This window comes from Panthera onca, chromosome C2, assembly GCF_046562875.1.
Source record: "Panthera onca isolate mPanOnc1 chromosome C2, mPanOnc1 haplotype 2, whole genome shotgun sequence".
NCBI lineage: Eukaryota > Metazoa > Chordata > Mammalia > Carnivora > Felidae > Panthera > Panthera onca.
Genome location: NC_138347.1, coordinates 136,282,146 through 136,309,957, shown reverse-complemented (window position 1 = coordinate 136,309,957; position 27,812 = coordinate 136,282,146). Strand labels below are relative to the sequence as shown.

At 42.5% G+C, this 27,812-nt stretch overlaps 1 protein-coding gene across 1 annotated transcript in view; it reads right to left on the bottom strand.

Moving 5' to 3' along the window:
* The window catches only part of KCNH8 (potassium voltage-gated channel subfamily H member 8), a 356,732-nt gene that overhangs the window by 203,258 nt on the left and 125,662 nt on the right, over window positions 1-27,812 (bottom strand). Inside the window, exon 3 of the mRNA XM_060638579.3 lies at window positions 201-332. Within this exon, the coding sequence (XP_060494562.1) occupies window positions 201-332 (132 nt within the window). The remainder of the gene's footprint in view (window positions 1-200; window positions 333-27,812) is intronic.

The following is a 27,812-nucleotide window of genomic DNA, read 5'->3' as shown; positions in this document are numbered from 1 at the left end:
CTTTATTACAAAGACGAGGATGTAAATTCATGTGAGTCTCTGTGATTTTGGAATAGGCACCAAGCGCTAACTGCTAACAGTTATGAATATTTATCAGTTGCTGTTATTAAAAAGACAATTTTTTTTCCTCCTAGAGATTCTGAGTAAACAATTTCAAAATGTTACTCCATCTGTCAATGTTTTCTGAAAACAGTACCAACCTTCTTTTTTATCTTCTGGAGTAATCTTCACTTTTGTATCTGTTATGTCTTTGAATGAGGCCAGAAAAAGTACCACATCTCCTTTCTCATTCTTTATAGGAACAATATCCAATAGGCACCAAAATGGAGACCCTGCAACAGTAATAAAAATACAAATCAGCCACTGCCTCGTGTTTTTTCTATGAAAATCTCAATCATTAGTGGTGCAGTTAATAAAGTCCTTACTGTTTTCTTCTATCCCACACCTCCCCTCCAAAATCTTAAAAATGTCAGTTTTCAGATTCCATAAATGTCTAGCCCATATGCATATCTCTTCATTCCCAAATGAAATGCTTTCTTTGAAAATAAGGCTGTATTTTAAACAAAACCACTTGTCTGTGCTGAGATATTTCTGCTTATGTAATTCAAAATGTATTTCTTTTTTGAACTTGTTGATGTTGAAGCATTCCGCTTTATGAAACATTGCCCCTTCCCACCCCCAACACACACGGGTTGCTAAAATAAAGACCTTTGTTTGGTATGAGATTGCTAGAGGTTTATTTAGTCAATTTAAAAATCAATGATTGTCCACCAGAACGGCTAAAGTTGTTTAAAAAAAAAAAAGATGAAAAATACCAAGTTTGGGGGGAAATGCATAGTCACTTAAACTCTCCTACATTGTTGGCTGGTTGCAAATTAGTATCTATACTGTAAAAATTGTACAACAGCATTAAGATATATTCCCACAATACAAAATTACTCAGCAATGTGAATAAGAGTTATACAATAACTGACAATCAGATGGATGAATATCCCTAACATAATAATGAGCAGAATGCATATATATTAAGTATAAAAACAGGCAAAACTCATCTACAGTGTTAAAAGTCAGGATGGTGGTCTGGGAGATGGTGATTAGAAAGAAGGGGACACAGGTGGGGCACCTGGGTGGCTCAGTAATTTAGGAGTCCGACTTCGGCTCAGGTCATGATCTCATAGTTCGTGAGTTTGAGGCGCGCGAGCTGTGCTGACAGCTCAGAGCCTGGAACCTGCTTCTGTATCTCGCTCTCTCTCTGTCCCTCCCCCCTTCAAAAATAAATAAACATTGAAATAGAAAAACTCAAAAAAAACAAGAAGGGGACACAGGTCCTAGAGTTCTGGCATGCTGGTCATGTTCTGCTTTATGATCTTTCTGTTGCTTCCATTGGAGTGTTTAGTTTTGCAAACCTGTCAAACTCCATGTATGCATGTGTATTTTTCAGTAGGTGCATATTACTTCAAAAGCGTATTTTTTTTTTAATTTTTTTTTAATGTTTATTTATTCTTGAGACAGAGAGAGACAGAGCATGAATGGGGGAGGGTCAGAGAGAGGGAGACACAGAATCGGAAACAGGCTCCAGGCTCCGAGCTGTCAGCACAGAGCCCGACACGGGGCTCAAACTCACGGACCGTGAGATCATGACCTGAGCCGAAGTCGGACGCTTAACCGACCAAGCCACCCAGGCGCCCCTCAAAAGCGTATTTTAAAAAGCGGTAAGTTCAATTCTATTTTTCGAGCAAAAGAACCCTGAGAAATAATATTAGCAGCTTCAAGTTCAAACCTAAGGCTCATATTTTGAAATGTTTTTATATATATTAAAATATGAATATATTAAAGTTCTCATACTAGATTTCCTCCTAAAAAACATTTCTGGGCAAAAAAAAAGTTGAAAGTGGCAAAAAAGGTATTATGTGCTTAAAAACAAAACTATTAATCTATTCACACATATTTTTTCCATCATTTTTCTTTTGATGAGCAAAAAAATCCCTCAATACTGTGAATTTCCATCTTACATGGGAGTTGATTTCACAGTTGGGTATAAGACAAAAATAACAGTCAGAAATACCCTCGATATTTTAGGTTGTTTTGTATATACTGTATTAGATCTCACAGTTTCCAACACAGCTGATGTATCCATTCAGCCTTGGAATCTATCACAGATGAAGGAGCTGATACAGGGGCCATCTGACAAAAAGATCACATTTTACTTTAGCTGCTACTGTACTTTTTGAAAAGTGTGGTTGAATACACATGCAATAAACATGAGTACGATGTGCTTCCACTGTATAAAGGATGCATGGAATATGTGCCTGTCCCGATGGATCCTCCTAAATAGCTTCAGCATCATAAGTCAGAAGTTCCTCCCTGTCCTTTGGATTCAGATCTATGGTTTCCTTTCATTCGTCTTCCCAAATATCTATGCCACAGCAATTCTATTTCAATACCACATCACCAGGCTCCCGGAGAACGGGATCTAACCATACCTCCAACATTAACTAGCTCCGGACCATGGGGGAGTCAATTAACTTCTCTTCTCCAATTAACTTGGTTCCCTCAATTGTAATATCCTCATATCCTTCACTCCAGTGATGCGTAGAGTAACCCAAACACCATGAGACAATATATCAACCCTATTGTCTACAACTAATGGGGAAACCTCATCAATGAGCCGTAGTAGTCCTGGCCAAACACTACTATCCCCATTATCCCAGGATGGTTCTTAATTCAATTTTTTTCTATAGCCACCATTTCCAGTTGGGAGCGGTTTGTGCTAATGCTGTAGCTATGGTAGGAACAAAAAGAATCATCAGGGCAAGCTGTCAACCAGACCCTGGACATATTAATAGCGGGGACCCAGGAAAGAATATGAATCTGATAGTCGGATCACATTTTTAAAGCATCTCTGTCACTTGTCTTGCAAAAAACGTCACCCAAATCAGAACAGAGGCTATTATTTTTCCCGAAAATACATTTTATCTATGCACTCAGACAAGCCTCATTATTGTCTCCACAGAGCCTTTGCACAGGTGCACCAAAGTATTTTAGAGAGAGGCAAAAGCATATCAGGTGAGAGCCAAGCAAAGAGCTGCCAAATGTCAATATTCTCGAATCAGCACAGCAGTCATTTTACATGGTGTTCTGGGAGTGTTGAAAGAGCACTTTGAGATTTATCTTTTAAGTGAGATGTAATCTTTGACATTTTATAAATTCAGTAAAAGTCCATTAACACGGGTCCTTTTAAATTCAGATTTTTGTAATAATTTGGCATGGACTAGGCTGACGTCTGCCTTCCCATTGCATATATGACAAAAAAATGTGTAGAGGCGTGTATCTCAGAGATACTGCAGGTTTGGTTCCAGACCACCCCAAAAAAGTAAGTATCACAATAAAGCGGGTTAAATGAATTGTTTTTGATTCCCAGGGCATATACAAGTTATGCTTACGCTATACAGTAGTCTATTAAGTGTGCAATAGCACGGTGTTTAAAAATGCAAAGTACACGCTTTAATTAAAAATGCTTAATTTCTTTCAAATACGCTAACCATCATCTGAAGGCTCAATGAGTTGTAATCCTTTTGCTGGAGGGTGTTTGCCTTGATGTTGATGGCCGCTGACTGCTCAAGGGAGGGTGGTTGCTGAAAGTTGGAGTGGCTGTGGCGATTTCTTAAAAAAAGGAAACAATGAGTTTGCCATATCAATTGAGTCTTCCTTTCATGAACGATTTCTCTGTAGCACGTGATGCTGTTTGATAGCACTTTACCTGCAGAACTTCTTTCAAAATTGGAGTCAATCCCCTCAAGTCCTACTACCGCTCTATCAACTAAGTTTATGTGATACTCTAAATCTTTTGTCGTTATTTCAGCAATATTCCCAGCATCTGCACCGGGAGTAGATTCATCTCAAGAAACACTTTCTTTGCTCATCCTAAGAAGCAAGTCCTCATCTGTTCAAGTTTTACCATGAGATTGCAGCCATTCAGTCACAGCTTCAGGCTCCACTTGTCATTCTAATTCTCTTGCTATTTCCACCATATCTGCAGTGACTCCCCCCACTGAAGTCTGGAACCTATCAAAGGCATCCATGAAAAGTGGAATCAACTTCTTCCAAATTCCTGTTAATAGCGATATTTTGGGGGTGCCTGAGTGGCTCAGTCATGCATCCGACTTCAGCTCAGGTCATGATCTCACAGCTCGTGAGTTCAAGCCCCACATCGGGCTCTGTGCTGACAGCTCGGAGCCTGGAGCCTGCTTCGAACTCTCTATCTCCCTCTCTGTCTACCCCTTCCCCATTTGCACTCTGTCTCTCTCTCAAAGATAAATAAACATTAAAAACACGTATTAAAATAGTGATGTTTTGACCTCTTCGACGAAACACAAATGTTCTTAAAGGCATCTAGAATGGTGAATTCTTTCCAGGAGGTTTTCAATTTACTTTTTCCAGGTGCATCAGAAGAATCACTATGTATGGCAGCTACAGCTTTATAAAATGGGTTTCTTAAATAATAAGACTTAAGTCAAAATGACTCCTTGATACATGGGCTGCAGAATGGACATTGTGTTAGCAGGCATGAAAACTACGTTAATCTCATTGTACATTTCCATCAGAGTTCTTAGATGAACAGCTGCATCACTAATGACCAGTAATATTTTGAAAGGAATCCTTTTTCTAGAAGCATCAACTGTGGGTTTAAAATTAAAACAGATTATAAACATCGGTTGTAAACAGATGTGCTATCATCCAGGCTTTGTGGTTCCATGTACAGAGCACAGGCGGAGTAGACCTAGCGTAATTCTCAAGAGCCCTAGGATTTTTGAAATGGTCGATGAGCACTGGTTTCAACTAAAAGTCACCTGCTACATTTAACCCCTAACAAGAGAGTCAGTCTATCTTTTGAAGCTCTGAAACCAGCCATTGACCTTTCCTCGCCAGCTATGAAAATCCTAGATGGCACCTTTTTCCAATGGAAGGCTGTGTCTCCTACGTTGAACATGTGTCACTTAGTGGAGCCACCTTCACCTTCTGGGTCACTTGTTGTAGCTTCTCCATCAGTACATGCTTCTTCACCTTGCCGCCTTCTGTTATGGAGGAGGCTTCTTTCCGTAAACCTCATGAACCAATCTCCGCTGGCTTCAAACTCTTCTTCTGCAGTTTCCTCACCTCTCAGAGTTCATAGACTTGAAGAGAGTTAGGGTCTTGCTCTTGTTTAGATTTTGGCTTAAGGGAATGTTGTGGTTGCTTTGATCTTCTATTGAGACCACTCGAACTTTCTCCATATCAGCAATGAGGCTATTTCTCTTTCTTATGATTCTTGTGTTCACTGGAGCAGCACTTTTAATTTTCTTCAAGAACCTCTGTGCATTCCCAACTTGGCTATTTGGCACAAGAACCCTAGCTTTTGGCCTGTTTTGACTTTCAACATGCCTTCCTCACTCGGCTTAACCATTTCTAGCTTTTGATTGAAAGTGAGAGATGTGCACCTTTTCCTTTCACATGAACACTTGGAGGCCACTGAAGGGTTATTAATTGGCCTGATTTCAATATTGCTGTGTCTCAGGGAATAGTGGGGCCCAAGGAATGAGAGAGAGGTGGGGAAGAGCCCGTTGGTAGAGCAGTCAAAACACACACATTTATTGATTTAAGTTGGCTGTCTTCTATGGGCACAGTTGGTGGTGCCCCCAAACAATTGCAATAGTAATAACAAAGCTCACTGATCACAGATCACCATAACAACTATAATAATAATGAAAAAGTCGGAAATAGCGAGAGAATTATCAAAATGTGACACACACACACCAAGTGAGCAAATGTTGGGAAAACAGCTCCAATAGACTTGCTCTATGCAGGGTTGCTACAAACCTTCAGTTTGTGAAAAACACAGCACAATAAAGTAAAGCACAATAAGAGGAGGTATGCCTATATGAGGGAAACAGTATAAGGGAGATATAGGCCTATTTCCTTCCTCCTTCCCTTCCCTTCTTCCTTTCTTCTTTCAATTGCTCTTTCAGATTCATCCACACCGATTGCCTTATAAATATGATGTTAGCTGGGGCGCCTGGGTGGCTCAGTTGATCAAGCATCTGACTTTGGCTCACGTCACCATCTCATGGTTTGTGAGTTCGAGCCCCACAACGGGCTCTCTGCTGTCAACACAGAGCCTGCTTCAGATCCTCTGTCCCCCCCTCTCTCTACTCATGACCTGCTTGCACGCTCTCTCTCTCTCTCTCTCTCTCTCTCTCTCTCAAAAATAAATACTTAAATAAATGAAGAAGTAGCATGGGAGGAGGAAATATAAAAAAAAATGACGTTAGCCACGCCTAACATTAGAAAGCAAAACATTTTCCACTTGCTTCTTCCACAAAAAGAGGACAGGTGCAAAGCCTTGCCAAGCAGATTCAAAGCAAAACCCCTCACACTTAATTTGCTCACTTATCCATCCTTTCCCCCCTGCTTTCCTAAATCTCTCTACCAGGACCTCTGTCCTAGCTCTGTGACAAAATCTCTATCCTTGCATGACTATCATAATTCAAAGCTATTCCCCAAGGTTGGCCTCTTCCTCTTTTACTCATGGGCACAGTAATGATCGTGCAACATCTTTCAGTCAGCAGTAAGTCAGGCCCGGTGCAATAAATCTCTCTTAGGGTTAAGGTGGGAGGCAGCACACCCTTCAGCCTAAAACCCACAGATGTGAAGGATTCTTAAAAACAGGTTAGAGGGCAGAAATCTTATGTCAATTTTAAGTTCTTCTGTGTATAGCAGCAGTAATTATCATGTGGGTTGGTGAGTGTTAAAACAGATGAGGCTCTGCCAGGATTTAAGTTAATAACACCTTTGACTTCCATGGATAAATACAATTCATGGGGAGAAAAGAGGGTTTATACCCTATATGGTAAAATGTATTTTCGGAATTGCATAAATAATTACACAGAGCTTAATTCCGGTGGAATGTCCCTATCTCCCATTTTGGCACTTCCTTTTTCTCAGTTGGGAAACAAGCATATTGGAGAATTTGACTTGCTAGTATTTACAATTTTAAGAAGACTGATGTGTTTTCTACACAGCCCCCAAAGATTCTACTTGGCAAGAAGTAAAAACTAATGATAAGGTTTCCGGTATGAATTCAAGGCTCAATAACTTAATATAAGGAGGTAGAGATATAAAGCAAATTGAGTTGTGAGTTGTTCCCTTCTCTGTAATGTCTATGCTGTCATGATGAGCTTACAAATTGCCTTTCCCAATGGAAGGTCAGTAGCAGAAAGTGGGATGTGGACCCTCTGCATATCCTCACCTTTCTTAAGCAGGACGTTGCTTGGATTTCAACGAGAAATATGTGTGATGTTTAGCTTTTAAAATTATTACTACAATCCTATAATATCCTAAGTGTTAACAGCATCAATGTCATGCGACTGAAACATTTTCAGGTGCTCTTCATATTGCACATCAACTCTGTTGAGCCTTATTCCTAACAACCATTGTCTCAGGGCTACTTACTCGATGATGGGGTGACAGGTTTGACACTTTTTTTAGAAATTAGTCCATGGGGTAAAAGACCTAAATATGAGTCCGGAAACCGTCGAAATCCTAGAGGAGAACACAGGAAGCAACTTCTTTGACGTTCACCGCAGCACCTTCTTACTAGACACATCGCCATAGGCAAGGGAAACTAAAGCAAAAATGAACTATTGGGGCTTCATCAAGCTAAAAATCTTCTGGGGTGCCTGGGTGGTTCAGTTGGTTAAGCATCCAACTTCGGCTCAGGTCATGATCTCATGGTTTGTGAGTTCAAGCTGTGCACCTGAGGCACCTGGCTGGCTCAGTTGGTGGAGCATGTGACTTTTGATCTCAAGAGTCATGAGTTCAATGACCACTTTGGGCATAGAGATTGCTTAAAAATAAGTAAATAAGGGGCACCTGGGTGGCTCAGTCAGTTAAGCATCTGACTTCGGCTCAGGTCATGATCTCGTAGTTCATGAGTTCAAGCCCCATGTCAGGTTCTGTGCTGACAGCTCAGAGCCTGGAGCCTGCTTCGGATTCTGTGTCTCCCTCTCTCTCTGCCCCTCCCCAACCTGTGCTCTGTCTCTCTCTGTCTCTCAAAAAATAAATAAATGTAAAAACAAAACTTTTAAAAAAGACAAAAATCTTCTGCACAGCGAATGAAACAATCAACAAAAGTAAAAGGCAACTGGTGGAATAGGAGAAGATATATTTCCAAATGACATATCTCATAAAAGGTTAGTATCCAAAATCTATAAAGAACTTATCAACCTCAACATCCAAAAAAACAAATACCCAATTAAGAAATGAGCAGAGTACACAAATAGACACTTTTCCAAAGAAGACATACAGGGGCACCTGGGTGGCTCAGTCGGTTAGACGTCTGACTTCAGCTCAGGTCTGATCTCACAGTCTGTGAGCTCGAGCCTTGTGTCGGGCTCTGTGCTGACAGCTCAGAGCCTGGAGCCTGCTTCAGATTCTGTGTCTCCCTCTCTCTCTGCCCCTCCCCCACTCTCACTCTGTCTCTCTCTCTCTCTCTCTCTCTCTCAAAAATAAACATTACAGGGGCGCCTGGGTGGCGCAGTCGGTTAAGCGTCCGACTTCAGCCAGGTCACGATCTCGCGGTCTGTGAGTTCGAGCCCCGCGTCAGGCTCTGGGCTGATGGCTCGGAGCCTGGAGCCTGTTTCCGATTCTGTGTCTCCCACTCTCTCTGCCCCTCCCCCGTTCATGCTCTGTCTCTCTCTGTCCCAAGAATAAAAAAAAATAAAAAAATAAAAAAAAAAACGTTGAAAAAAAAAAAAGCAAAAAAAAAAAAAAAAAAAAATAAACATTACAAAAAAAAGGGGGGAGACCCAGGTGGCTCAGTCGGTTAAGCATCTGACTTCGGCTCAGGTCATGATCTCACGGCTGGTGGGTTCAAGCCCCGCATCAAGTTCTGAGCTGACAGCTTGGAGTCTGGAGCCTGCTTTGGATTCTGTGCCTCCCTTTCCCTCTGCCCCTCCCCCATTCATGCTCTGTCTCTCTCTGTCTCTCAAAAACTGAATAGAAAGTTAAAAAAAAATTAAAAAAAAAAAAAGAAGACGTACAGATGGTTAACAGACACATGAAAAGATGCTCAACATCGCTCATCATCAGGGAAATACTGATCAAAACCACGACGAGATACCACCTCCTACCTGTCAGAATGGCTAAAATTAACAACACAGGAAACAACAGGTGTTGGTGAGGATGCAGAGAAAGGGGAACCCTCTCGCACTGTTGGTGGGAATGCAAACTGCAGCAGCCACTCTGGAGAACAGTATGCAGGTTCCTCAAAATAATAAAAATAGAACTACCCTACAATCCAGCTATTGCACGACTAGGTACTTACCCAAAGGATACAAAAATACAGATTCAAAGGGGTGCATGCACCGATGTTTATAGCAGCAGCAGCAGCAATAGCCAAACTATGGAGAGAGCCCAAATGTCCACTATACACACACACACACACACACACACACACACACACACACAGGAATAGTACTCAGCCATCAAAAAGAATAAAATCTTCCCATTTGCAACAATGTATATGGAGTTAGGATGCCAAATGCCAAATGAAATAAGTCAATCAGAAAGACAAATACCATATGATTTCACTCATATGTGGAATTTAAGAAACAAAAGAGATGAACATATGGGAGGAGGCAAAAAGAGGAGAGAGGGAAATAAACCAAAAGAGACTCTTAATGATGGAGAAAAACTGAGAGTTGATGGAGGGAGGTGGGTGTGGGATGGGCTGGATGGGTGATGGGTATTAAGGGAGGCTGGGGCACCTGGATGGCTCAGTTGGTTGAGTGTCTGACTTCGGCTCAGGTCATGATCTCGCAGCTCGTGAGTTCGAGCCCCATGTCGGGCTCTGTGCTGACTGAGCCTGGAGGCTGAGGTGGATTCTGTGTCTCCCTCTCTCTCTGCCCCTCCCCCGATTATGCTCTGTCTGTCCGTCTGTCTCTCTCTCTCTCAAAAATAAATAAAAGCATTACAAAAATTCTCCTTCTCACTCTCTGTGCCCCTTCCCTCTTCAAAAAAATAAATAAAAACTTTTCTAGAAAAAGAGGGCGTTTGTTGCGATGAGCACTGAGTATTGTATGTAAGTGATGACTCACTGATTTCAACTCCATTAAAAGAAAAGAAAAGAAAAGAAGGAAGAAAGGAAGAAAGAAATTAGTCCAGGGGGTACATATATTGTGGTTGGGGTGGGAGAGGGGCTGTGGGTGGGTAAACAAGGCTACTGCTGATGGTGATGGGCGATGGGACACTTATACCTGTAGCAGAACGGGTGCAGCAGTAATGGGAGTACCAACAGAGTCTATCATTGAGCTCTTACCTGCCCTTCCTCTTTACTACACTTGCTACTGCCTTGTTCCAGCTTTAATCATCTCTCACCCACTCTTCAAAAGGGTTCTTCCTGTCTTTAGGTTTTCTCCCATGCTGCTTCCAGTAAGTTGTGAAAATATAGGGTATCAATTGAAAACACCCAATGGCTTTTCACTGCTTACTTAAAATATTAGCAGAACATTCCAGATTCTTTTTTTTTTTAACGTTTATTTATTTTTGAGACAGAGAGAGACAGAGCATGAAAGGGGGTGGGTCAGAGAGAGGGAGACACAGAATCTGAAACAGGCTCCAGGCTCTGAGCTGTCAGCACAGAGCCCGACACGGGGCTTGAACTCACGGACCGCGAGATCATGACCTGAGCTGAAGTCAGCTGCTTAACCGACTGAGCCACCCAGGCGCCCCAACATTCCAGATTCTGTACCAATATGGAAGATCTATTTTCAAGGGACTAGGGAAAAAAAAACAACAGGGATGGGATGGATAGTGTGAAGAGCTGAACTCAAGGGAGGGGTCACATTAAAAAGGAAGTCCTCTGAAGTACCCAGAGCTGCACGAAGGACAAGCCCGACAGCAGGCTCACCAGCTCTTCTTGGCATTTGCTCTATACCAAGGGATGAAAGCAAGGATTCTTTGGTGAAATATCCGGTAAAGGCTTTACCCTACCTGCAGGGCACAATCCTCTGAGGGCCATCCATCGCTAGTGCAGCCCATACATGTTTCAAGTCTTTGTTGTGTCCCCACTGGATTTGCCTGCATGGACACCCTTCCTCCACATGCCCCAGGATCTTAGTGACCCAAAGTAAAGGGCACTGGGGCCCTTATACCTCATGTAACAGCTGAGGGTAGAGTGGAGCTGGTGGGAGATGAATAGAACCAGCTGGAGACCCCTGTGAGCTGGGCAGTAGCTAAAAGATACCTTTCATTTCAATATTTAATGAAAAAGGAAGTTCCAGAAAAGTGTTTTAAGTTTGTTTCTGTATAGAAAAAAAAAAAAAGACTGGTAAAATGCACACAAAACATTAATAGTGGTGGATTGTGGAATTATAGTTGCTTCTTTTTTCCTTTCTTCTTGGGATCCTTATTTGCAGTTTTTCTAGAATTCAGCATAAAGGAATATATAGTGGGATTCTGGCAACTCTAGAAGTAAGAAATGGAAGAAGTTCAAGACTGGGCAATCAGAGTGATGAGATCTTATTTCTGGGGAGCTCGCTTTTTACATAGTCCCATGATTTAAGTTTTGATAGGTGGGGCACCTGGGTGGCTCAGTTGGTTGAGTCTGACTTCGGCTCAGGTCACAATCTCACAGTTCATGGTTTTGAGCCCTGCATTGGGCTCTGTGCTGACAGCTTGGAGCCTGGGTCCTGCTTCAGATTCTCTGTCTCCGTCTCTGTCTCTCCCTCTCTCTGCCCCTCCCCAGCTTGTGCTCTCTCTCTCTCTCTCTCAAAAATAAACACATTAAAATAAAAAGTTTTAACAGACATCCCAAGGATAGCTGAAAAAGTAAGATGGGGGGGGGGGGGGCAGAAGAAAAAGAAAGAGAGAAATGAAGGAAGGATAGATATCAAATCAAGCAATGCTTAACTGACTTGAATGTGCCAAGTTTTGGGGTTTTTCCCCCCCTTTCCATTTTGTTGCAAGTTCCTTTTCTCCTTAAATAAAAACCGTATTCCTCTCCCAGGGGTACGTATAGCTCTCTTTAGGAAATCTCTAATCATTAGGAAAAAGAGGAGCTTGGAAACTTGAGATCTAAAAAAATACACTCAACATGTGCTTTTATCAATAGTTGTACCAACCTTGCTCAACAAATCATTGAGTATATCATTGATCAGTAGAGCTCTTACTTGCTTTAAGAAAACCAAACTGCTTCTGGCGATAAACATAGATAATTACTACCTAGAACTGAAAAGATTTTCCACATGTGGTTAAACACAAATTCAGAAGGGAGAAGTGTAGAGGGGGAGCCAGGTCAAATGGGTACAGCCTAATGAAAAAGAGAGGTAAAGGGGTCCTGATGATGTAAACAATACAATGCACACAGCAAGAGCCTAGTAGTAGCTGTCACTTATTAAGCTTCCATCATGTGTCAGACACTATGCCACATGCTTTACATGTATTAAACCTGAACTTCTCATCCATCAACCTGACCAATATTTTACCAAACTGAACTACATTTTACAAATGCGGACATTGAGATATGCGGTATTTTCTTCAAGATCCCACAGCTGTTAAGTGCCAAAGGGATGAATTTAAACACAAGTCTGAGTTTGATTTTCTAATTTTGCTTTACTATAATATCCTGGGAATGATCTTATTCTATAAGCAGTGCTTCGGGGATTGAGTTTTGCTGCTGTTTAATTTTTCTTCCCATGCTCTGGGACATCATGGAACAGATGCTTTCTTAAATGCCATATCGTAAGAGAAAAAAATGAAATAAAACCTTAGGATAATCGACACATTTCTCTGTCAGCCAAGGTTAAGAGTGGAACTTCTTTTTGAAACAAGATTCGGCTACTTCCGTTTAAGACTGGCCCGCATCCTTCCTGACATACACGTGGCTCTAACTCTTCAACGTGCTTCCGTATCTAATGAGAGACTGGGATCTGAAAACCACCACTGGGGCTGCTTTCAGTCCCCGTGTTGAGACGGAGACAACGTACTCAAAAAAGCCTCTCGATTCAAGTTTTTAAGGGTAGCAACCTAAGTTGCTAATGTATGTAGCACCATATCCTCTCCTCATTCATAAAGCATTTGCCTGACACATCCTCCCAATGTTGTTGTTTCTTGCTTTCTTAGGAAGCTTCAGAAATGGCGATCTCCGCACCATGGCAGCCCTAGGTAGGACACACAATGACATCCCCTGGACTCGTCTCTTCTAAGACTAGAACAAACAAAGAGCACTCAGGTACTCAGCCGAAATCAACGCTGGGCCGTGGCTCTCTGTATCAATGATCCTCTGGGGGAAAGAAGGCCAAATGTGAAGGATGATTGTTCGTGAGCAGAAAAATGTCTGATCCAACGGGCTTCGCTTCCTGACTCCTACTTGTAAGCTACTTCCTTCTGAGAACAAGACACTGAAGCAGACTTGCTCCCTTGATACCTGACTTTAAGAAAAGCAATTTAAGATTTATTCAAACTTGCTGTTGTTCAGCGAAAAAGAACTTGCTTTAAATGAGAATTCGAGGATCAAGTGAACTCTAATTGCACAAGGCTTTAGTTGGAGGAATCTATGGTCTTTTGGGGGCAATGGGAATGATTGTTGGGGTCAATAATAATCATAATGTCCACATGGATTCAGTGTGGGTAAAGGGGTCTGGGACTCTAGGCCTACTTTTTTTTTTTTTTTTTTAATTTTTTTTTTTCAACATTTATTTATTTATTTATTTTTGGGACAGAGAGAGACAGAGCATGAACGGGGGAGGGGCAGAGAGAGAGGGAGACACAGAATCGGAAACAGGCTCCAGGCTCCGAGCCATCAGCCCAGAGCCTGACGCGGGGCTCGAACTCACGGACCGCGAGATCGTGACCCGGCTGAAGTCGGACGCTTAACCGACTGCGCCACCCAGGCGCCCCTAGGCCTACTTATTTAGGACCTGAAAGAAAATATTTGGAGATTAAATTGCAAGCAATTGGAAATAAAGACAGTCACTTATTCAACAAATATTTATTGAGTGCCCTTCATGGCTGAAAACTGTTTTAAGTGTTTGGATACAGCACAACAGTAAACAAGACAGAACAGATCTCTGTCCTGTGCCTCAAGAGAACTTATACTCTGCTCTGGAGAGAAAACCAATGATAAACCATCGTCTACTTTATTGGAAGATTTCAAATGCTACAAGAACAGCAATAAGAGCAAAAGAAGGATAAAGAATGTGGGAAAGGGGGGGATAATAATTTTAGGGAATTGTTCCTGAAAGTGCTAGTTAATATTGCTTTTGAATATTAATGACTATTTGTGTGCTATATTGAAGGTCCTCTTAGAAGCAAATGATGAGAAGGCCATGACGCAGGTCTCAGGTCAAGCAAAGGAGAAAGGGGAGGAAGAAGAATTGGACAAGAGCACCTTAGACTGCAGCGCAGCTGTGAGGAAAGTTCACCAAGGTGATCAGGGACTCACCCAGCCAAGGTGCCCATCAGGGCAGTTCCGTATCTCCCAGGAACAGAACTGGTTAGCATCCAGTTCGCACCCGACTGCTTCCCTCGGTCATTGGGTGGAAGCTGCCCATAGAAAGTTTGGCCTCTGTGCCAACACAGTGAAACAATTTCAGAGCACAGCAGCTGGGGCCATTGGCCAGTTACTATCCTGTAATCAGACATATGAGATGCACGTTCTCATGGCTGCTGCAATTAGTTGAGTAGATTATCTCACATTTTTGGCAGAACAGCATCCATGCCCTTCCTCTTGTCACTAAAAACCTCCGTATTCAACCAGAAACCAAAACACCCCTCTGCATGTGGCCCTGGTAGAACCATCAAAACCCTGTGCTCTGACTCACCCTCACAGGAGGGAGGGGCAAAGCATCCACACTGGACCAATCAGTCTTTCTTTACTGGTAGTTTTGATCATGAACAGAGATCAAGATCAAAAATGGAGGAAGCAGATTCATTGAACAATGAAGGCCAGAAAAATCCTTCCAGTTACTCCTGCTACCTAGACCTTACAGAACACTACTGCTTCCTGCCTGTTTCAAAAGCTGGTTGCTCATTACTCTCTTTGCTTCTATAAGTTGTAATATATATTGCTAATAAATGAGTATTTTTGCATAAGACAACCAGAATCAATCTGTGTTGCTTATGAGGAACCCTAATTACAAAAGTGATATATTTAGAAAAGGAGTCAAGGTATAGTGGAAAGAATGCAGAGTTTAGATGACCTCGCATGTGGTCGAGTCCTAGATTCTTCATTTACTCACTGAGTATACCCAGATATAATTTTTACACCTGTCTGCACCACATCTGCATCCTGGCCATATGACCACATCTCATGGTTAAGAGCTTTGAAGAGGCCAAAATATGCAAAAGCATTTTATACTTTTTTGACTAGTTCTATAAATTAAGGACTTTACCTGTACACGTAATGCTTTCATTCTTTAACTATTAAAAAAACAATCAAGCTTACCTAAGGCTCAACATTAATACTTGTTAAAGCTAGGTGATGGTACAGGGTGGGTACTGGTTATAAAAATCTCTGTGCATATATATGAAACATTTCATTTGTTTTTAATTAAGGAAACGCTTATTACTTTGGAAAATGGAGAATTAGTCAGCATTTATTTGAACATCTAAGCTAGTATTAAGTTGTAACGTACAGTCAGCTTAGATTGCTGGGGTTGACAAAAGATCTTTTGGATGATGAGATGGAACTCTTTACTAGAAAGCTGAAAATCCTGAGTTCAGAGCAGTTGAGTAAACCATTCAGAATGATTACTGTTGTCACAAGAGGAGGGCCTAGCTCTCAAGTCATATGACTTTTAGTTTCAAGAGCTTTGTGCTAAAACACAGTGCATTTCTCCAAACATTAAAAGAAATCTCCAAAGGAATAATGATCACATGAGTGGATAATCTAGTTTTGACACCTTAAAAGAAAAAATCATACTTGCATGTCTTATTGCTATTGATAAAAGAACCCAGGACACGTAACAAATTTCAGCATTGATCAGGGTTGTTTTGTTTCGTTTTGTTTTGAAGTAGATTTGGGGTTAGAATCTGTGTTTAAAAGATTGGGCAAGTAAGGTAAAACGATGGAAAGTACGTTCTAGGGGAGAAAGCAGAAATTTTGCGATGAGAATTTGGAAACAAGGAAAGAGAAATGGAAAAGGAGTGGTTAAGGATCTCATGACAATTCTCCAGTGTATAAATACATGGTTGCAGTTTTAGGTGTCGTTTTAGCACTTTCCAAGAACATGCAGACAACAAACATACTGAACGTTTCTTCCATTGTGCAAACTCGCCTCTTAGCAAAGGCTCATGAACACAGCGCCAGATTGCCCTGAGTCACAACTTGGCAGGCACGTTGAAGTAAAACAGTTAGAAGCTTCCTCACCGTACTGCTCCTCCCCTAAAATGGAGCCGATACCTCATCAGAACTTGAGGGCAAACCCCAGTGCCCAGGGGAGCACTGCCCTACCCTTCACGCTCAGGTGAGGTATTCACATCGGCAAGCCTGTCCCAAGACAGACACTGTTTTGTGAAAAGTGAATTCACGCGTAACCTCTTCTCACTAGTTTCCATACGTTTACAGGCATTTTCCTCCAACAACAAAAAAAGTACATGTAGTTAAAACATGACAATTCAGAATTCTTCTAAACTACAGGGGCTCCAATTTGATATTCAACCTGAAAGATTTGGTGCATTCATCTTCAGAGGTCAGCAAACTTTTTCTGTAAAGGGCCGGATAGTAAATATTTTTGCAGTTCATAGAGTCTCTGTCTTAACTATTCTACTCTGCTATTGTAGTGCCCAAACAGTAATAAACTGTACATAAGAAAATGAGCATGGCCATTTTCCAATAAAATGTCCTTTACAAAACAAGCATTCTGCCAGATATGATCCACAATCCACACTTTGCCAACCCCTTATGAAGAAGCCTGCAAATTACTGTGTTCTGGGAGTTAAGTCTTCATGCGCTGGGAGTTTGACCACACTGTGTATTACCAGAGTATTTAAGCACTTTTTGTTAAAGCGAGAATCAGGTAGAATCTAGGCTGTGAATGTCATACTGGCACATTCTAAAAGGAGATTAACCAGACAACCTTTCGTAAATAGAGGGTAGTCATTCCCTTCCTCTTTTGATAATGAAAATACACGTAATTATCCTTCACCCGAAAAATAAGCTTAATGACCTTCGAGGGATCTCTGACAAGGCATGTCTTACAATGCCATTAACAGAAACTACAGTGGGGATTATGAAATGGAGTAGAAACTTTGTGAGTTGCATCACAAAAGCAAAATATATGCCAATCAGGAGGTAAAGGAGTCAAATGGAGACTGTGGTCAAAGAGTGAGGCCAAAGCAACTAGGAGCTTAAATATGTGAGAAACTTCTACTCTGGCAATATCTTTCATGGGGGGGAGAGAAACAGGTAGTTTTCTAAATCATTAGAGATCTTATACGCGAAACAACTTCGAGCAAAAGGAAAATTTTTTTTAAACCACAAGACGCATTCACAGTTCAATGTTTTCCCTTTTAATAGTACCTTCTCTTAGTAGCACTGTTAACAAAATTTCTTTTGCTGGTTGACTCCTGCTGTAATTTCTGAAACACAGTGCTTTTTTTTTTTTTTTAAAAGATCGTTTAGGGGACTCAAACTTGAAGAATTCTGGGGAAGTGAAGACTTGAAAAATAACTGTCCTTATCATAGATGAAATCAGTTCCCCAGTTATAGCTTGGTTATAGTGCCCATCCCTGGAGATGCTCCAAGCCATAAGATATTTTTTCACTGTATGTCATTTTTAGTAACGATGGTTCTTGGATCTGATCATCAGTGCCCTATGGATTAGTAAATATTAGAAAAACAAACACACTGAAACAAAAAGCCGTACGCCAGCCTTCCCTTCCCTCTCATCTCAAAACATACACCCCCAACACAGTATAAAAGGCCAACTTGGATGGATTCGACTGCAAATGCACATTTTAGAGTCATTCTTAACACTTCCTTCTTTCTCTCCCTCCCCCAATACCCAACCCAAAGAGACCACCACACCCTGTCAATTCCAGTAGATAAACCTTTGAAATTGGTTTTAAAGCTTTTCACTCTTGCATCTTTATTAGCCACATTGTAGACTCAACCAGGGCTTCAGCAGAAACCTCCAGAATGTCACTCCCTCTATCTCTGCAAGATAGAGAATGAGAAGAGGTTCTCCAAATACGAAAAAAAGAAAATCATCCTAACAAGGGAACCAATGTCTAGAAACAGAAAGAAAAGGGGATGGCGAGGTCAGAGATCTGAGAACACTTGGAAGGAGAGGTGACCACGAAGCTGACACAGAAGAGCAAAATGCGTCTGGAGTAGCATGTGCGGCTAGACTCAGTGTCTCAAGGCTATTCTGGTAGGGGAGCCATCCAGGGCTCCATCTGAAACAGTAAAACAAACATTTTGACTCAGTCAGCAAGTACTGAAGCATTTCTTACGTGCCAACGACTGTTCTAGGCACTGCGGACACCATGATTCATTAATACGGCACCAGAAAAACGAAAAAGAAGCCACCCTCGACCATGCACAACCTCATGAGAGAGATACATGGATAAAGGGAAGGCTGTAACAAAGGGTGCGTTAGGCAGTTTGGTCTGCTATAACAAAGCGCCACAGACCAGGTGGCTGCGGGCTGCCAGGAATTTACTCCTCACAGCTTTGGAGGCTGGAAGTCTGAGACCGGGGTACCCGCGCGGTCAGATTACAGTGAGTCCTCTTCCGGGTCACACACTGCCAAATTCTTACTATGTCCACACATGGTGGAAACACAATAGGCTAGCTCCCTGGCCTCTTCTTTAAAAACAAAAGCAAAAATAAAAATTTTCAGTTTATTTATTGATTTTGAGAAAGAGGGAGAGAACATGTGGGGGAGGACAGAGAGAGAGAGAGAGAGAGAGAGAATCCCAAGCAGGCTCAGCATTACCAGTGCAGAGCCCCACACTGGGCTCGAACTCACAATCAAGAGATCATGACCTGAGCCGAAATCAAGAGTCGGAGGCTTAACCGACTGAGCCACTCAGGGGCCCCTCTGACCTCTTCTTATAAGGGCACCAACCCTTGGGGCACCTGGGTGGCTCAGTTGGTTAAACGTCTGACTTCAACTCAGGTCATGATCTTACGGTTCATGAGTTTGAGCCCCGTGTCGGGCTCTGTGCTGACAGCTCGAAGCCTGGAGCCTGCTTTGGATTTTGTGTCTCCTCTCTCTCTCTGCTCCTCCCCCTCTAGAACTCTTGTCTCTCTCTCAAAAATAAATAAACCTTAACATTTTTTTTCCTTTTTTTAAATAAGGGCACCAACCCATTCATGAGGGCTCCACCCTCATGACCTAATCACCCCCAAAGGCCCCCACTTCCTAACACCATCACATTGAAGGAAACAAACATTCTCAGCTTGTTGCAGGATGGTACCTACTATGAAGGACGGAAGCATGATGCGAAACGAAGGTCCCAGTTGGCAAAGGCCTCCCAGATGAGACAGGCTTGAACTGAACCATGATGACTTTATTGGCCTAATGGAGGGCACGGGCAGGGTGGCAGCACCATTCCCTGCAGGGCGAGGGTCCAGTAAGAAGGCACAAGGCGAGTTCAAACATGGGGCATTTTTCAAAAACTATGACATGATGAAGCAAGGCTCTGCTGGAGTAGGGATGATGAAGAATGAGGGGAGAAGGGAGGGCAGAAAAGAGAAAGGATGAGTCTGAAGAGGGAGACCGCCGACAAGAGCTAGCTCACGAGCGCCTCTACATGCCAGGCTAAGCAAGTGGCATTTACCAGGGCTTTGTCACAAGATAGCAGGGGGGCAGATGTGCACCGTAGAAAGACGACATGGAGGCAGGGAGGGGAACCGACTGTAGATCGGGCAGCTGGTTGAGTGGAACTCTTGCAACTCAGGCCCCTGGCAAACTCTTGCAAATCATGACAGTCTGAACTGAGGCAATGGCAGGAAGAATGACTTCATCGGGGCACAAAGGTCCATGCGGATGCCCCAGAGATCTGAATTTCTGGTACCTGTTAGTGTGTGAATTTGGTGAGTGTCATGGAGTGCAGGCTCATCACTGAGAAATAAAGCACAGGTCTATTTTTATGTAATTGTAACTAGTCAATATTATATCATCACTCATGGTAAGAGGATGGCATGTCTAGAATGGCATACATTCTCATGTGACTGTTGTAATTCTACAACTTGGGAGGACATACAGCGTCTTGGCTAAGACATCACAGAATCTTTGCGGGATCCCTTTGAAGATGGTTAGATAGTTAGATGTCCATGGCTTTTCTAGTGAGGTGACGGGGGGATGAGAAACCGGGCCACAGGCCAGGGCCCGAACATTGGATTCAGACATCTAAGTGGGAGGTTCTGAGGGCCCGGCACGCTGGGAAATGAGAGCAGACAGGTTCTTCTTGTGATGGAAACATGCCATGGTAGGAAGGGATGTTTGTTGAGAGGCTATAATGTTCAGAACCGGCCTCATGGGCATACAAACGGTACAGTTGCCTAGGCCGTGCACTCAGGAGGGCCCCAGGCTTTGATTAAATGATCCACGGTTGCTATCTTGAAATTTTTAGTAGATCTTTTTAAAGGCAAGGGACTCTACAAATTAGAGTCCTAATAATGGGTGTGAGCAATGGTTACCTCGTAATGGGTTACCTAATAATGGGTGTGAGCTTGTCCTAATAATGGGCGTGAGCAATGGTTACCTCGTTTGGTCCTTCATCAGACCTCTCTCCCTCAGAAAAGGTCAAGCTGAGGCTCAGACTAGCCAAGTCACTTAGCTAGTATACATACTTAGGGAGTTTATACAGCAAAGACTCTACCCCAAGCCCTTCTGGTTCTAGCTACTGCTCTGGTTATATTAGCCGGTCGTTGGCCTGGGCACAGTAAATATCGTGGGAAGATCCTTCCTTACCAAGGCTTGATTCTCCAAGCTCCATATCTCCTTCTCACCACAGAAAGAGAACCTTTAAAACAACAGGTTTTTCTCATTTCAAAGGGAACTTGTTTAGCTCCAAAGATTCTCAGACACTGCTGGTAGTTACATTTCAATTCTGGCTCATAAAGATGGAATATGAACAGCCACAGGTACAAAAATGAGTAACTTAATAGGTTCTTTCCTTGACTGTTTGCCGGTTCTTCCCGGACGTACAGCACCTAGGAAGCCCCTCTCTCTCTCGTAGACCAGGAGCTGGTGAAGGCTCCCTAAGTAGGAGGCTGAGGTCTGCCATGCCCGTGAGCATGACCAAGTGTCTGTGAGTGCAGCGATCAGGAGTCTCGGACCCCGGCCCTTCCACTTAATTTCTCTGGGAATGAGTTTCTTTAACTGTGAAGTGTGGCATTAATAGGATTTGCCGCAAAGGATGGATGACAGGTGTAAACGGAGGTAACAACACGAGCAAACAGCGAGCACGGGGCTTGGCCCGCAGCGAACGCTCCGTGTTAGTTGTTAGTACTGTATGAAGTCAGGAAGGCTGACCGTGAACAAGTGGACGTGCGGGGACTAGCAAGGCAGCAACCGTGACCGCTCAACCTGGACAGGGCAGGCAGAGCTACGCAGGTCCCGACAAAGATGCTGACGCCTGATCTGCACCTCTGTCTCACTTTGCTCCGATCATCCTGGCTGGGCAGCCCGGGGTTAGCCCGTCAAGTACAGACAGAAGACTCCTGCTCATTGACTAAACCATGGAACCTGAACCATGGACATGGTTCCACTTAGAGTAGCGTGTTCGGCTATGTGGGAAAGAGCCCAGGAGAGCTGCCTAGGCTTACAAGGACGAAGCCCGAATACGAATAAGTATTCGTATTCGATAAACTGCCTGGCAGCCTCCCCCTTAGGCTGCGTGTGCCTGTCCTCTCTGAGTTCTCTGCCCTTCCGGCTGCCATCCCTGAAGGTTGTTTACTGTATTTGCATTTCTGAGCCTCGCTTCTTGAATGCAAAAGACACAGGAGGGAAATATAAAATACTAATCTTCTATCAAGACTGAACAGGCATATTGGAGAATCATCATAAAATCATAAAAGCATCATAAAATGCTTTCTATTTTGGGGCGTGCCAAGTCTGAAGTAAAGGCTCAGAGGAATCAGACTGGAAAGTAACGGAAAGTTAGCAGCAACAGTCTGACCCGCAGGTCCCTAATACACTTAGCTGTGGGAAGCACGGTCCCTATTTGTGGCCCTTCAGACATTACGAAAACTGTAAATTTTATAAGCATCAGAATTAAATGTCCTCTTGCCTCCTGCTGCTCTCCCTCTCTCTTTCGACAAATACGTTGCAACAAATCTAGACCTGAAGTCTGTAAAACATGGTTGCACATTTTTTTTCATCACTCTTTCTATCAAGAGTTGGGATTCAGGTCCCCTTCTCCCGAATGTGGGTAGACTTGTAGCTGCCCCAACCACAGTACTGACATGGTATGGAAGTTGCACAGGTGACATCCTAAACCAGGTCACGAAAGGTCTCACAGCGTCTGCCTGGTTCGCGGAACACTAGACTACCTGGAGGCCTCCAGAAGGCTATGTGTAGGCACTTCAGGCCACCGTCCCAGTCAATCCCAGACTTCTAACAGGCCAGACATGCGAGTGAAGCCGTCTCAGGTCCCCCAATCTGAACATCCAAGCATCTCCCATCTGAACACCACCTACCAACCAACGTCTGCCAACCCCGAAAGGAAGAAGAATCATTCTGCCAAGCCCAGCCTGGATTCCTGACCCACAGTACTGTAAGCTGAGACTGCCACTATTTTAAGCCACTAAATTCTGAGGTGGCTGTTGCACAGCCATGGTTAACTGGGACACTAGATACACTGTGCTGTGCCTCCTTGACTCCACGAGCCTGGGAGGAAGAATATGCTTGTATCCATTTCACGGGGAAAAAGCTTCCCAGCTCCTACGTTCACTAGCTTTTCAGTAGACTTGAGTCCCCATTGGGCTCTTCACCGATACTTCTAAAACTCACAAAGGGGAGGTCTCCATAATCTAGTCCTCTTGCCTTCCAAGAATGCAAGACTCTAAGCTCTGCGTCATCCTCCAGGCTCACGGTGAAGCTTTTAGTGGTTGCCAAAGGACCATCCCAAGGAAGGCTAATGCCCTGGGCTCAGACAGTCTCAACAGCCTGAGGAGATCCTATGAAAGGATGGCATCTCCTTTGTGTTCCCTTTCTCATGGACTCTGGTCTGAGTCCATGGGAGGGCTGGCAGGGAAAATGTTCTTGCTTCACTCAGAATTTACTTATCCTTTTGCCCCAGATCTCGCTCCACCTTAAGATAAAGTTTCTCGTATTGCCTGTAATCTCAAGCCTGGTTCTGTAACTCTTGTCGAAATAGGTTCCTGGCTTACCTCACTGTTCTCTCCATGTGGTGGAAATCTAAAGCTACTGTGAGTGACGCCCAGTCTGAGAACGCCCACAGCCACAGAAGACAGGCGCTTAGACACTACACTTTCCATTAAAGAGCATTTTCTTGTTTTTCACTTATTACGTGGATGGGAATGACACCTCTTGCTCTGAAATTTGGATCTTACACGAAACCATTCTATTTGCAACGCTGCAAGCCCATTTCTTAATAGTATTGGGGAAGTAACGAGGCTACACATTTAAAATGGTAATTTTGGGGGGCACCTGGGTGGTTCAGTCGGTTGAGCAACCGACTTCAGCTGTCAGGATCTCACGGTTCGTGGGTTTGAGCCCCACATGGGGCTCGCTGCTGTCAGCCTGTCAGTGCAAAGCCAGCTTTGGATCCTCTGTCTCCTTCTCTCTGCCCCTCCCCTGCTTGTGCTCGCCCCAAAATAAATAAATATTTTTTAAAAATTAAAAAAAAATGAAATGCTAATTTTGGGGCACACGGGTGGCTCCGTCAGTTAAGTGTCTGACTTTGGCTCAGGTCATGAACTCACGGTCCATTAGTTCGAGCCTTGTGTCAGGCTCTGTGCTAACAGCTCAGAGCTTGAGCCTGCTTCTGATTCTGTGTCTCCCTCTCTCTCTGCCCTTCCCCCACTCACTCTCTGTCTCTCTCTCTTTCTCAAAAATAAACAAACATACATACATACATACATACATAAATAAAATGTTGATTTTGAGAATCATGTGACATTCTATCACCCCAAGGCTTTGTCTCTTTTCCTGTATTGAGCTCCAATTCTCAAATACCTACAGGGCATAATCAACTATTCTAAAAATCATCTGCAGAGTCATTTGAAAAACTGAGTGTAACTGAACTCACTAAAAATATCTTACATATAAACTCAGTGTTAGAAGGAAAGTGATGGTCCTTACTATGACTATCTGCCATGAGCAGCTCACTGTAAATAAAAAAGAGATTTCACGAAGAAATCTGCTTCCTTTTGTCTTTGACCATGAGCTGACCTTCTAAGACTGAGTATGCATATGCCTGGTTCAGACTGTTTATGTGTACACAGAAGTAAACGCACTGCTTGCTCAACTAGTGGGATGCATACTCTTGGTAGAACAGATTCTTTTAGCTAGTTCATATAAATATCTTACATTTTAATACCTATTAGCTTTAATGCATATTGAAACAGAAATATCCGGCCTACCTTCAGACATTTTGAGGGAAAGGAGTTAAGACACCACCTAATGTCTCCCATTTCTCTAGCTCTCCCCGTTCTCTTACCTTCTCTTCCTGTCCCCCTGACCTCTCCCTCTCTTCTTCCCCCCATTGCTACTTACGAGAAGCCTACTCCCACTCACCACCACTTTGTATTTACTGAACAATTTAAGTTTTCAGCTTCTGATTTTCATCTGAATAATTTTCTAGCAGCTGAGTAAACAAAGGATTCCCCAACACACAGAAGGCATCCTCCCTAAACAAACAGTAAATTGTAAATAAGTTGTTTTTGTTGTCACGAATATATATGTTTAAAGTCCAAACCACAGAAAGTTGAAAATCGAACTATATTTAAAAAGAAAAAAAAAACCTTGATTTTTCTAAGCATTTGTCCATGTCATGACAAGCTGAGGACTGTCTATCATGAAACACACATAAGATATGTCTGTGTTCACATTATTTTTCTGCCTCATACTTTCCTTATCTGCAAATGTGAGAAAATTCATACTTACTTGAATTCTTACTGGGAAAACTAGATAACATTCATTGGTTGGCACACCATAATCAATTAGATTTATTATTATAGATTTCGCGGTACACTTTTTTCCTTAAGTTTCAAGACTTGAAATTACAATATTTTCATTGCATATTTATTTATGGTTACCTTCCACTTGAGGCTAGTGATCCTGGTTTTCCATTTAGAGTAGTGATTTAGCTTTCTTTTGCTTGCAATTTGAGTTTTAAAAAAAGTGAGTCAACTTAAAAACATTAAGCAGGCCCGCCTGGGTGGCTCAGTCAGTCGAACATCTGACTCTCGACTTCATGATCCCAGGGTTGTGAGATCAAGCCCAGTGTAGCTTTCTGCACTGAGCATGGAGCCTGCTTGAGATTCTCACTCTCTCTCCCTCTGCCCCTCTGCCCCATTCATGCTCTCTCTGTCCCTAAAGTAAAAAAGTAAAAAATAAAGAAAAACATTAAGCAATAGTTCAGAAGTTGCGTGGAAACAGACGGCAAATCTTGAAGGTGACCTGGGAATGAGTTTATTTGTGAGTGAGAAGAGTTATGCAAAACTATCAGAGTTGGGATTCCTTTTTGTAACAAATACTTATATTTCTCTCTTCTCTATTTAAAAGTGAAAAATCATAATTAATATTATACAGGTTGTTTTCAGAAAAGCAATACTGTATGTTATTAACAGTAAGCTTACAGAAAAATCAGAGTGAAGCCATCTCTGATAAACTAGTATGCATCTCAACACGAAATGCTCAGGCATGACTGGCTTCAAGAGAAGATGTACTGTGGCAGCTGGATAATTGGACCCGTGTACAGAATCTCCCAGAATGCAAGAACTCTGCGTGCAGAGCCCAGGCACATGTGTTTGCTGCACCCAGGACAAGTCCTGTGAGTCAGTGATGAGATTTTTCAGAAATGGGTGAAATTCTGAACGAGATGAAATTGAATCATTCCTCACTGCACTATGGTTTTATTCTCGGAAATTCAATGGGAAATTAAAGCCTTCCCCAAAACAGTGTGTGTTAAGTTTTAAGTTCAGATAATTAGAAACCAGTGCTTTACTTCCCGGAAAAGCTGATGGGGCATTACAAAGTCTTGCAGTACTCGGTACTGTATTGTTAACTGTGGCCGCTCTGGGGTTATAGATCTGTCCAACTTACTCATCTTGCGTAGCTAAAACTTTCTACTCAGCGAACAACTCCCTTTTTCCTCCTCCCCTTAACCCTCAGAAACCACCATTTTATTCTCTGCTTCTATGAGTCTGATTATTTTAGATACCTAATAAAAATTGAATCCTGCAGTCCTTCTGTGACTGGTTTATTTCACTTTGCATAATGTTAACAGAATAGATCTCACGTTAAGTGTTCTTACCACAAACAAACAAACAAACAAACCATAAAAGAACACAAGGAAATTTTGGGAAATTTTGCAAAGTGTGAAACTTTGCAAAGTATGAAACTTTGCAAAGTATGAAAATACTTGCAATTCTTCGATTGCAAGACAATCCCATATATTATAGTACATTTAGTGTCCTTGACTCCTGCCCATTAAATGACAAAACAACTTCTTGAGTCAAACATCCCCAGAGATTTGCAAAATGCCCCTGGGAGGTGGTACCCATCCCCATTTCTACAGAGAGCCAGTGGCTTAAGGGCAAGGACCTTGAAGTCCAAGAACGTTTATGTATCTTGGCTTCTTTATTTACTAGTTTACAATCTTGGGCAAGTCACTTAAATTGTGATATACCTAATGTAAATGTAGCCAGGTGTTTTTGGTGGATATGTTAGAATCCTAACTTGGAATATGACCTTATTTGGAGATAGAGTCTTTACAGAGGTAACAAGTTAAAGTGGGATCATGAAGGTGGGCACTAATCAGATATGATAAGCATTCTTATAAAAGTGGGGAAATCTTGACATAGCCACTCACAGAAGGAAACACTATGTGAGGACGAAAGTAAAGATCAGGATAATGCTTCCTCAAGCTAAGAAACACTAATGATTGCCAGCAAACCACCAGAAGCTAGGACAGAGGCATGGAACAAATTCTTCCTGACAACTCTCAGCAGAACCAACTCAGCTGACCCCTCGATAGTGGGCTCCTGGCGCCCAGAATGGTGAGACAATACATTTCTTTAGTCTAAGCCACTTGTGTGTGGTACTTTGTTAGGTCAGTCCTAGCAAACTAACACATCACGATACTATATCTGCAAAATTAGCTGTTATTTTCATTTTCTTCTTAAATGTATGCTCTCCTCCCGCATTTTTCTTCCTGGGATCTATTTCGTATGGAAATGGGCTTGATACAATGGAATATTACTCAGCCATTAAAAAGAATGAAATCTGGCCATTTGCAACAACATGGATATAGCTAGAGAGTGTAACGCTAAGGGAAATAAATCAGCCCGAGAAAGACAAATATCATATGATTTCACTTGCATGTGGAATTAAAAACAAACAAAACAAATGAGCAAAGGGAAAAGAGAGAGAGAAAGAGAAGCCAAGAAGCAGACTCTTAGCTCTACAGAACAAACCGACGGTCACCAGAGGAGAGGTGGATGGGGCGATAGGTGAGATAGGTGATGGGAATTAAGGAGTGCACTTGTCTTGGAGTGAGCACTGGGTGATAATATGGAATTACTGAGTTACCCTATCGTAAACCTGAAACTAATATAACACTCTATGTTAACT